The sequence below is a fragment of the Cucurbita moschata genome, unplaced genomic scaffold (assembly GCF_002738365.1).
Source record: "Cucurbita moschata cultivar Rifu unplaced genomic scaffold, Cmos_1.0 Cmo_Scf00051, whole genome shotgun sequence".
NCBI lineage: Eukaryota > Viridiplantae > Streptophyta > Magnoliopsida > Cucurbitales > Cucurbitaceae > Cucurbita > Cucurbita moschata.
This window is the reverse complement of record NW_019268567.1, coordinates 1,461,872-1,472,816: the sequence shown is the minus strand read 5'-3', so window position 1 is coordinate 1,472,816 and position 10,945 is coordinate 1,461,872. Positions and strand designations below refer to the sequence as shown.

At 32.6% G+C, this 10,945-nt stretch overlaps 2 protein-coding genes across 2 annotated transcripts; one reads left to right on the top strand and one right to left on the bottom strand.

The window, feature by feature from the left end:
• The first annotated feature begins 3,200 nt into the window (after positions 1-3,200).
• On the top strand, positions 3,201-5,216 carry LOC111436007 (peroxidase 72-like). Its single transcript, XM_023073665.1, has 4 exons — positions 3,201-3,468; positions 4,148-4,339; positions 4,408-4,573; positions 4,640-5,216. Exons 1-4 carry the CDS (start codon positions 3,214-3,216, stop codon positions 5,053-5,055), a joined length of 1,029 nt encoding a protein of 342 aa, XP_022929433.1. The 5' UTR covers positions 3,201-3,213; the 3' UTR covers positions 5,056-5,216.
• Positions 5,217-6,124: 908 nt separating this feature from the next.
• On the bottom strand, positions 6,125-9,340 carry LOC111436055 (probable ubiquitin-conjugating enzyme E2 18). The gene is made up of 6 exons (XM_023073741.1): positions 9,207-9,340; positions 8,929-9,032; positions 8,520-8,622; positions 8,337-8,400; positions 6,631-6,719; positions 6,125-6,520 (listed from the first exon to the last, which is right to left on the bottom strand). Exons 1-6 carry the CDS (start codon positions 9,234-9,236, stop codon positions 6,425-6,427), a joined length of 486 nt encoding a protein of 161 aa, XP_022929509.1. The 5' UTR covers positions 9,237-9,340; the 3' UTR covers positions 6,125-6,424.
• Positions 9,341-10,945: the final 1,605 nt, after the last annotated feature.

Here is a 10,945-nt window from a genome sequence, read left to right as displayed (position 1 = left end):
CATTGTGTCGTCAAAGTATCTTTCATTCATCTTCTGTTTGTGTTCTTTTTCTGTTGAACATTTGAACTCGACGTAAAATATTCAAAATAGTATTTTTAACGTAACTTAATTAATTGAATTTAAAAGTTAAAAAGAAAATAATCCGAATAATCTAATCGAGTGATAGGGGCATTTCTTTCTTTCTTTTTTTTTTTTTTTTTCTTAAATATTATGTGCAATGTCTTTATCAAATTTAAAAAATAGGGATGACTTAGAGGCAAAGCAAAGATTAATATAATCTATAATTTAATTAATAGAAATAAAAAAAATTAAAAATTATCCCAACTTTTAAAAGTGGAGATAATATTTGTTTCCATTAATCTATTAAAATTTCAAAAATACTTTTTAAAATTTCATTTATAATTTCTAATTTTTTTAAAAAAATTAAAAAATATATTTATGGTTATTCAACCATTTATAAAACGATATTAATGTTATTTTAAAATTAAAAGTGTTTTAAAACTTTTAAAAAGACTAAAAAAATATTTTAAAATTTATGGATAATTTTTATATTCATCCAAAACTAATGGTAATGATATTTATATAGACTGTTATTTTAAAAAAATTAATGATATTATTAAAAAATTAAAAGTTTAAGAATATGTTTCGATATTTTTATTAATTTAACATAAAAACTTCTTTTTCTTTTTCAATTTAATTATATATATATATTAAGCTGCATGGGTTTCATGTGGGAATTATCCAAGAGTGCTATTTATTTCATTAAGCACTTTTTTTTTTTTAATAATTATTTCCTACCTTAATTGAGATAAAGGTGAGGGGATATGCTATATTTATGCTTTGGTGCGTTGAAATATTATATTTTAGTTTATTTTTTTATGGGTTTTCGGTCGTAATTACTTTATTCACTTATCTTTAATTATTTTTATGAGTAAAAACTATCTGACATTTTATTATAAGGCAAATATTTAATAATATTTAGTTATTTCCATTTATTACTATTTTCATATTCTTGTAATTTATTTAATTATAAATAAGATAACTTTCACACCATTTAGGTGAGTGGATTAATCAAACATTCTTACCCGAGCAATTTTAAAAGTTTAAGATAAAAAATTAAAATTTTAATTTAAGAATTTCAAATCTAAGCGGAAATGAATTATTGTTTTTAGATAATTTGTTTTCTTTATTATTATTATTTTTAGATTTTTGTTTTTGTCTTATTCTCCTTGATTTAGAATTAGGTTTTACATTTTATGTTGTTGTTGGCCAAATTATGGGTGATTTTTCATTGATTTTCTTTTTCACAATTTTATAATTTTAATTAATATTTTCAACTTAAATTACCCTAATTAAATAAAAATGTCGGAAAAAAAAGACTATATTATAATTTTATTTTAACTCAGCTTCACGGTTTTAAAACGAGTATATTGGGGAGAAGTTTTCGATGTGGGATCTCACAATCTACTCTCTTTAGGTGTCGGTGTTTTCGTTAGTACACCACTCAGTATCTAACTCTGATACTATTTGCAATGGTTCTCCAATTGAATGCGATCCAAACTGAGATTCAAATCTCTGATCTCTTAGGTATCTCTATCTTTGAACTATGTTAAAATCGGTCGAAATTAGTATCAACTTTTTTACACGAACGGCTTATTGATTTGGTTGGATTAGTTGAACACTATTCCGATGTGGTTTAGGTTTTTCAACGAAGTAGTTGAATGTGTCTCTACTTTTTCCCCCTTCAATTCCGAACAATAATTTAAATCTAATTATTATTGTTTTTTTAATTTTAAAGTCAGACATTTTACTACAAAAATTTAAAAATATTTCTTTTTGAATAAGACAAAAGTAACATAAATATTAATAAATTAATTGACCAAATATATTTTTAATTATTTAAAAAATTATACCAAATTCACCTTAATTCATAATAATGCAACTCAATTATCAAAGGGAATTAGGTGGCGTTACAAAAATATAAATTAATAATATGAAAAAAAAAAAAAATCCAAGCTACGTGGCAATATAACTACCAATACGACGTCGTTTTTCGTGGATGTTGGGTGAAAAATTTAAAATTTCCCAATAAACTTTCTAATTCACTCACAAATTTACAAATTAAAAAAAAAAAACTAAAAAATCTTTTTAATTTAAATTTATTAATTTCAATAATATTAAAATTTTGGTTACTCGGAGTGAATTTTGGTCGATAAAATTTCATTAAATTATAGGGACTAAATTGAAATTATGCTAAAGTTTTAATTTTATTCGTCAAATATAACTTTTTATTTTATATATTTTTTTTCTCTAAAGAATAAATGTGTATATTAATTTTTTTTGAATGAATTATTGACCTTAAAGATCATAGTGTACTTGTTCATCAAGCCACATTCTTTAATGAAAAAGGCTTAGGTTACATGATTAATACCACTCCATATGCTTTTTGATACCTAAATTATAATCTATACCTCCTTTAAATTGGTACACCACTTTTGAATTAATACACAATAAAAATTAAACTATATACAACTTGGGTCCGAATATCTTTTAATTTAAACACTTTTTTCAAAATTATTTTAAATAACTGTAACAATCCGAGCTCATTGCTAGTAGATACTGTGGTCTTTCAACATTCCTTCCGCTAACGATTTTAAAACGACTCTACTAAAGAGAGATTTCCACACCCGAGATCTTAACAATCCACCTCTTTGGAGCCCAATGTCCTCGCTGACATATCACTCAGTGTCGGACTTTAATACCATTTCTCGATTTGTGTGTTATCAAAGTTATTCGGGAAAACTAGAACTTTTTTAGTCCCTTTTCTAGAAGAAAAATGTTGTATTTAATGGAAACATTAAGAACAAGATACCGTTAACTTTCGAATCAATTAAACTTGGTTTAAAAAAATTAAATTAAAACATGTGACTTATTAATTATTAGAACACAATTAATAATAATGATATGATTAATCATGTTTAGAAAGCCAAAATGAAGAGGGGTTTTTGCTAATCCTTCCTTAATTAGCTTATTATTAATTAATTAAGTAAAACATTCATAATTAACAACTCCAAATCCTTTATTTCTTTGTTACGTAAAGCTTTTTTAGTTGTTAGCTACCAACTCCCATTGCTTTCATTAATTTTCTCTCTATAAATTTAATCTCATAATCTTCTTTGGATCATACTTCGAAGCTTCCTTCTAAGAGCTATTATGGCTATGTCTCTGAGCTTTGTCTTTGCTTTGGCTCTTCTTGCCATGGCTTCTGGTGGTTTGTCTCATAAGATTGGCGGCGGAGGTGGCGGCGGGGGTGGTGGTGGTGGGTATTATTTGTATTCACAATTCTATGACCATTCTTGTCCAAGAGCTCAAGAGATAGTGAAGTACATAGTGGGTAAGGCTTTTGCTAAGGATCCTCGCATGGCTGCTTCCTTGCTTAGGCTTCATTTCCATGATTGCTTTGTTAAGGTTCGTCTCTAACTCTATTTTTTTTTTTTTTTTTCGAATTTGAAATTTGATTAAGAATTCAAAGTTGCTTGAGACTGACGGTTATCGGGTTGTTTAGAAATAGAACGAGTTTTTGAATGGAGAAGTTTGTTATTGTTGTGAAATAATTGAAGATACGAGGTTACGAGGATGTCTGTTTAACCTGCGAGTGTAGGGACCCATTCTAAATGGGTTGGAGAATCTATGTTTAAATGGGGAACGAGGGAGAGAAGGGGGAGAGATTTTTATTAGTTGACTAAATGGAAGAGGGACGAGAATTACGTTCCTTGTCCTCGTACTCGTCATGCTCGTAGAGAACGAAATTGTGAGATCCCACACTGATGGGAGAGGAGAACGAAGCATTCTTTCTAAGGGTGTGGAAATTTCTCTCTAGTAGACGCGTTTTAAAAACTTTGAGGGAAAGTCCGAAAGGGAAAGCTCAAAGAGGACAATCTCTGCTAGTGGTGGTGGGCTTGAGCTGTTATAGAAATAGGAAGCGGGAATGGAGACGGAAAAGACTTCTCTATCCCGCCCATAAACACCTATATTCGAGAGAGTCTATAATCTATCTTCTTAAACATTTAGCTTTTTAGGGATGGAGACAGGAAAGGCTTCTCGAGAGACTAATAATTTCATCTTCTTAAACATTTGACTTTTTCAGGGCTGTGATGCCTCACTGTTGTTAGATAGTAGCGGGACAATAACGAGTGAAAAAAGATCAAACCCAAACAGAGACTCCGCTCGAGGCTTTGAAGTCATTGACGAGATCAAATTCGCCTTGGAAAAAGAGTGTCCTCGCACCGTTTCTTGTGCTGATATCTTAGCCATTGCTGCTAGAGACTCGACCGTCATAGTAAGCCTCTTTCTTTCTTTTTCCTCGTCTTTTTAAGCTAAGACTGAGCCAATTTGTTGGTACAAAAGACAGGAGGACCCAGTTGGGAGGTTCCGTTAGGGCGAAGAGACTCAAGAGGAGCTAGCCTTAGTGGCTCAAACAATGACATTCCAGCTCCAAACAACACTTTCCAAACCATTCTCACCAAGTTCAAGAGACAAGGCCTCAACATAGTCGACCTTGTCGCTCTCTCAGGTAAAACTTAATTTTGAAACGTTTACAAAAGGTCAAAGACAAAACTGTAACTTTTAATGAATACAGGAAGTCACACCATCGGGAACTCTCGATGCACTAGCTTTAGACAACGGCTCTACAACCAAACCGGCAATGCCAAGCCCGACCCGTCACTCGATCCGTCGTATGCAGCTGAATTGCGTCAACGATGCCCGAGATCAGGGGGCGATCAGAACCTGTTTTTCCTGGACTTAGTCAGCCCGACCAAGTTCGACAACTACTACTTCAAGAACCTTTTGGCTGGGAAGGGACTACTGAACTCGGATGAAGTTCTGTTGACAAAGAACCAACAATCCGCCGAGTTGGTGAAGACATATGCAGAGAATTCGGAGACGTTTTTCGAGCAGTTTGCGAGGTCGATGGTTAAGATGGGGAACATTTCTCCGCTCACGGGTTCGAGGGGGGAGATCAGAAAGCATTGTAGGAGAGTTAACAAAGATTAGGAAGATGAAGATGAAGGTGTTTGAATGTGTTTGTGTGTGAGAAGTTTGTTGTTTGTTGGTTTCTTTGTCAAATTCTTCAATGTTTTTATGGTCTGTTTTTGAACTCAGAAGTTCATGTATTTGTGTGTTCCTTCCATCATTAACCTCTTTTATCTCATAAATTTGATCCTCTTTGTAATTTATAGACCAAGAACGTTTTGGTTGTCTCGAGGTCTCGAGAAAGTAATCGGTTAAAAAAATATTCTTAAATTTTTATAAGTTTCAATTGAAACATTTCAAAAATAATTTTATTCTTAATTTTGGATCGAGATTTAACAAAAATACTTTTACTTTTCATTTTTTCCATCAAGAACGAAAACTGTTTATCTACATCTCATAAATCATCTCCTTCAATTGAATCTAGGTAAGTTCGTAAAGAAATAGATTCTAGAAGCTAAGCTAAAAAAAGGGTATTGTGAGAAATTTAAATAATCGGGTTCATTGATATTCCTGATACAGTAGATGCTATCATATCAGACATACAATCATACTCAATTCAATATTTGGCTATCATATCAGACATATAGTCATACTCAATTCAATATTTGATCTCAAAGGAGATCTTCTATAATTTCGCACATAAGGGGTTATTTCTTGGTTTTAGGTCTGCCTTCCATCCACATCGTAAGAGTCCTACTGAAACCAAGAAATATAGACCTACCTTCCATTCTAGTGTCCACACTAGAATAAATGAAGTTTTCCGAAAAAACCTGCTAGTAATCTTTTATATATATAATCTTGCATAATCTCAAACGTTATCAGCTCCGATCCGTACACCAAAAAGTTACTAACAAAAATTTATATAAAACTTTTGAAAACTCATTAATAAATATTTTTATACTTAAGATTCAAATGAAATAATTGAGAACTTTTTTGCCCATAATATTTTTAGAAAATAACTATCAGAAACAAAGTTAAAAAAAAAAAAATACAAAACCTAAAATCAAAAGAGGTATTAAAATACACATAATACATATTTATTAATTTATTTAAAAAAATTCAAAGTAGTATGATGATGATGATGATGATGTGAAAGGAAGGAGGCATATTAGTAGTGATGATGATTTATGAATTTGGTAACAAGAGAGGTTCGGTTCTCACCCAGGAAGGAAGCCAAGGAAGGAACAGACTACTACTTCTGTTGTTCTTCAGAAATTGGTAAAAAAAAAAACAAAAAAAAAAAACAGCACAAATTCATCTTCCTCCTTTACAAAATGCCACGCCTTTCCACTTTTTTACTTCCTTTTTTCGTTTCCATAATCATTTTCTACTTCCTTTTCAACTTACAAACAACGGAAGCCACACCCTTAACACAATGGAAGAGGTTACGTTACACTTTGTCGTCGTGGAACCACCACCTCGTCTCCTTTGGAGACCTTCCGTTCCTACAATTCTTTACATAACGATCGTTATCGTCAGGGCGTTGCTGCAATTCAAAACAATAGACCATTAGAGAAGGATTCTGCTTTGATTTGCTTCTTGCATCTTAACAATGTCAAAGGATGGTGAAAAACATATTGATTGTGTATATCAGACCTTTGCGGGGGAGCTTGACAGCATGGAGAGAATGCTGATACAGATGGAACTTACGGTCATTGCCGGCGACCATGAATCGTACAAAATATCTACATAGTTTCAGAGTGCAGGGAAGTCATAATGGTCAGTCTTGCTAGCTACAAAGGTGATAACTAAGCTCTCAGACAAAAGCCAATAGATCACATATAACCCCATATCATAGATTAACAGGATTCACAACGGTTAGAAACATTTATCAGAGGAAAAGAAACCGACGTAACAACTACACTGTGAGATCCCACGTCGATTGGAGAGGGGAACAAAGTATTCCTTATAAGAGTATGGCAACCTCTCCCTAGCAGATACGTTTTAAAACTGAGAGACTGATAGCAATACGTAATGGGCCAAAACAGACAATATTTGCTGGCGGTGAACTTGGACTGTTACATACACCACCATATTATGAAAAAAACGCATCACCTTAGTCACACATGTAAAGTGCATCGGAACATCTACATCAATTGCAAGTTATAGACGCGTTCGAAATCAAACCAACGATCCAAGCTAAACGGGTTTGGTTTGAGGTTCTTTCCCTTTGTCCCAGCATTTATAGTTTGGTTCAGTTAAAAAAAAAAATTATCTAAAGCAAACCAAACAGTTAAGACATAGATTGCCAAAATAAACAAATATTGTGAGATCCCACGTCTCCAATCGAGAGGGGAACGAAGCATTCTTTATAAAGGTGTAGAAACTTCTCCTTAGCAGACGCGTTTTAAAAACATTGAGGGGAAGTCCAGAAAGAAAATCTCAAAGAGAACAATATCTGCTAGCATTGAACTTGAACTATTACATATATTAACTCCTAAATAACTCAAAATATAACATAATTAATGATTTCTTGTAAAGTCTAAAGTCAAGTTTGAAAAGACAAACATTACAAAACAATTACAATCTAACATGTTTGGGATTTTTTTAACGTTAGTACTTATTGTTTGAGCAGCATGGTTCTGTTCTTATTCTTTGTGTGTGTGTGTGTGTGAATGTATGTACATAACTGGTTCAAAGATTCCAAAACAAACCAGACCAATGAACATCCTAGTAAACAACATGACACAATAAACACCGATCCTACAATAAATTATCAGCATAGAGGGTCTTCTCATCTATACAAACTTCTTATTACCAAAAAAAAAAGAAGAAACAAATTCCAAATCAAGCGGTACTTTCTCTGTAAACTAGTTTATATATTGAAAAGTTGTAAGTGAATGGATGCAAGCCACTTGTTGTCGCATCAACAAAAAGTGATGTTCTTACTGTTGAACTAAAAGGACAGGATGTATACCAAAACCTTCCTGTAACATCAAATCATTCAGGTTCCCCATGACAAGTCAGTGATAAGGCTGCAGGCAACGTGCCACTATATAATGGGAAAGTCTAGAAACGACCTCCCCCCACCCCCCATTGAGATATCTACTACTTGGGTGAAATTCAATTGAACTCAATTACTATTACTGGTACGACCTTATGAACTCTGACTACTCTCCTGACACAAATATTCTAAGCAAAACTCCTTAGACAGCATTGAACTCAAAACAGTGTAGATTGGAAACGAGACAAAAGTATGAACACAAACAACAGAGAGAAGAAAGGAATATAATAAGAACTCAATAATCCTGCAGAAATGCCACCAGTAGAGGCACCAAAGAGAAAACAATAGATATACCAACCTAGACAAATGTGACCGTTGCTATAGATATGAGGATGCAGGGGAGCTGGATGCAGAAATATAACCTGTAATGAAACGGGCGGGCCAAAATCAAAGACAATCATAATACAATCGATATCTAAATAAAGATGCCATAGGGTTATGGAATGGAAATGATCTCAGAGTTGGATGATTATGTTTAGACCTGTGGGGCTTCCATTGGATAATGTTCGGGGAAATCCACCTGAAGCTGGTAGGTTTCATTTGCATAGAGAGTTCCAGGGGCTCCGTTGACTTCAATCACCCACCTTCCAACAAAAAAACCCAGAAATGAACGTGAAATTCCTACTAAAAGCAACAACAACAACAAAAATTCCTTACAGAACCGACTACAGGAAATAACAGGAACAAGAAAACTTCGTTGTGATACAAAAATGAAGCCCAGGACGACGCAATCAGACCTAAACAAAGACCCCACCACCACTAATTGCACGGAATTAAATAGAATTGTAGCCTTGTTTTTCTACGACGGTGAGTATGAAGGACGACCTAGAAAGCGAGTAAACGGAATTTTGTTCAAAAAAACCCTACGAGGAAAGGGGAAGAAGAAATACCTCTGAAGATTATCGGTGACCCTGTGTTTAAAACCAGCGGGAGGGTTGACCTGCCACTCAACGAGCTCCTTCTGGAGGCGATTGCAGGCAATCTTACTCAGAGCCTGGAAATCAAAGAAGGAAAATGAATCAAATCAGAAACGGAAAGGGAGAAGAGGAAGAGACAGGGGAGATGAATTAGAAGGCAGTGGATTGATGAATCGAAGAAGGCGAAGAGGATGATGACGATGATGATGAAGATGATGAAGATGGGGGGAAAGAAGAGAAAAAGAAGGAACCTTGCGGGCGGAGTCGGAGGAGCTGGTCATGCTTGGGTTAGGCTCCGCAATGGCAGAGAAAGAGGGGGAGAGTTTTTATGGTGAATGTGACGAAGATGTAACGAAAGGGACAAAGTGGAGCGGCCACGACCTTATATATATTTATATAATTATATATATTATTTATATATATATATATATACCGCCACTCCCACTCTTCCTTCCCTATTCCTTTCCCATTTACTTTTTAAATATCTTTTCTTCTTTCTTTTCCGATTAATTTATCACGTCAAATTATTATTATTTTTAGTTGCACTGATATCTTATTTATTGAGTTATGCTTAAATTGATAATAGACAAGTTTTTATATAATTATTAACGAGAATTTTTAATATATTAAAGGTAATATTTACTTATTTTCATGTAAATTTCTTTGAATTTAGTGCCTAGTTTATATATGAATTAATTTTGTGTGAAATAAGTCCTGAACTTTTAATTTTGGTTGATATAGGAACTCACCGAGAATCCAATTCACGCAAAAAAAAAAAAAAAAAAAAGGAAGGTTTTTCCATCCCCGCTTAGCCTCGTGAACATCTTTGGTTACAAATCTAAACAATTACATTAATCTCTAAGATGAAACGATTTAGCCGTTCATATTCATCAAATAATAACAAGATTCAAATCCAAAATTCATCCAATTAAAAATAGTAAGGATAAAAGAGATCTGGGCTAACATGTCGATCTAATGTTACTGATCATGATCTTGTCTTCTATACCATCATTTTTTCTTTTTTATGATGTTTAATTCTCCATAAATTCTTCAAAACGTCCCACAAATGTTGAATACATAAAGCAAATTAAGACCAGAGGGAAGAGATAGCTTGTTACCAAAAAAAAAACATATGAACTAGGTTAATTATGTTCTTCTCATAATTTAGGATTTTTATTTTAATTATTAGTCAATTATCTGGTTTATTTTTAAATTGGATATCTGTTGACTAGACCTTTTATATGGTCCACAGCCTTGTAACCAAAAGTCCTAAGCCATTCATTTTTTTTTAATTATATTTCAAATTTGTTAATTTACACTAATATTAAAAAAAAAAAAAAAACACTTGACTATTATGTGGAATACATATGGAGTATTAAAATGAAGAAATAATAGACTTTTATGGTCTTTAATTACTAAATCTATGAAAATAAGTCACTAACAATCAATTAATAATAATTGAAATTTTATTTGATAAAATGGGTCTTTGTTCTGATTAAATAATTATTTTGAAGGGAGAAATTGGTAGCTGGTAAAGTTATATGCTTTAATGCAATAATTAAACTTTTGGTGGGAGAATTTGATTCTATTTCCAAATATCACATTATCTCTTCAACAAAGGAGTCAAAATTCCAAACTTCTCAATCATGTATGGTTGGAAGTGGACCTCGAACATATTGACTCAATAAGAAAATAAATCGATAAAGATTTATGTTTTAATTCCGTTATACCAAACTTTCTTAAACTTTTTCGTAGATTTTAATTATGCCTACTATCAACTTTTTAAATTAGGACTAAAATGTAATATCCCATGACATGACCCATAAAATAGTGATACATACTGCAAAAATGATAGATTTCAATTATGTCCCAAAACTAACGTAAGTTTTAGTCAGTCTTATTGTTTCAAAAGTTTCATTTTAGCCCTTGCAGGTAGTATTAAAATAACCATCCCACTTAGAAAGGAGAGTTAAGAGTCTTAGTTACCTTC

What these genes read in the sequence shown, in the direction of transcription:
- LOC111436007 (XM_023073665.1), top strand. Translation starts at nt 3,214, where the DNA reads ATGGCTATGTCTCTGAGCTTTGTCTTTGCTTTGGCTCTTCTTGCCATG. An exon ending in TCCATGATTGCTTTGTTAAG is followed by an intron (nt 3,469 to 4,147) that starts GTTCGTCTCTAA and finishes TGACTTTTTCAG; the next exon opens with GGCTGTGATGCCTCACTGTT. An exon ending in CGACCTTGTCGCTCTCTCAG is followed by an intron (nt 4,574 to 4,639) that starts GTAAAACTTAAT and finishes TAATGAATACAG; the next exon opens with GAAGTCACACCATCGGGAAC.
- LOC111436055 (XM_023073741.1), bottom strand. Translation starts at nt 9,236, where the DNA reads ATGACCAGCTCCTCCGACTCCGCCCGCAAG. An exon ending in ATCCAATGGAAGCCCCACAG is followed by an intron (nt 8,401 to 8,519) that starts GTCTAAACATAA and finishes GTTTCATTACAG; the next exon opens with GTTATATTTCTGCATCCAGC. An exon ending in CAACGGTCACATTTGTCTAG is followed by an intron (nt 6,720 to 8,336) that starts GTTGGTATATCT and finishes GAAACTATGTAG; the next exon opens with ATATTTTGTACGATTCATGG.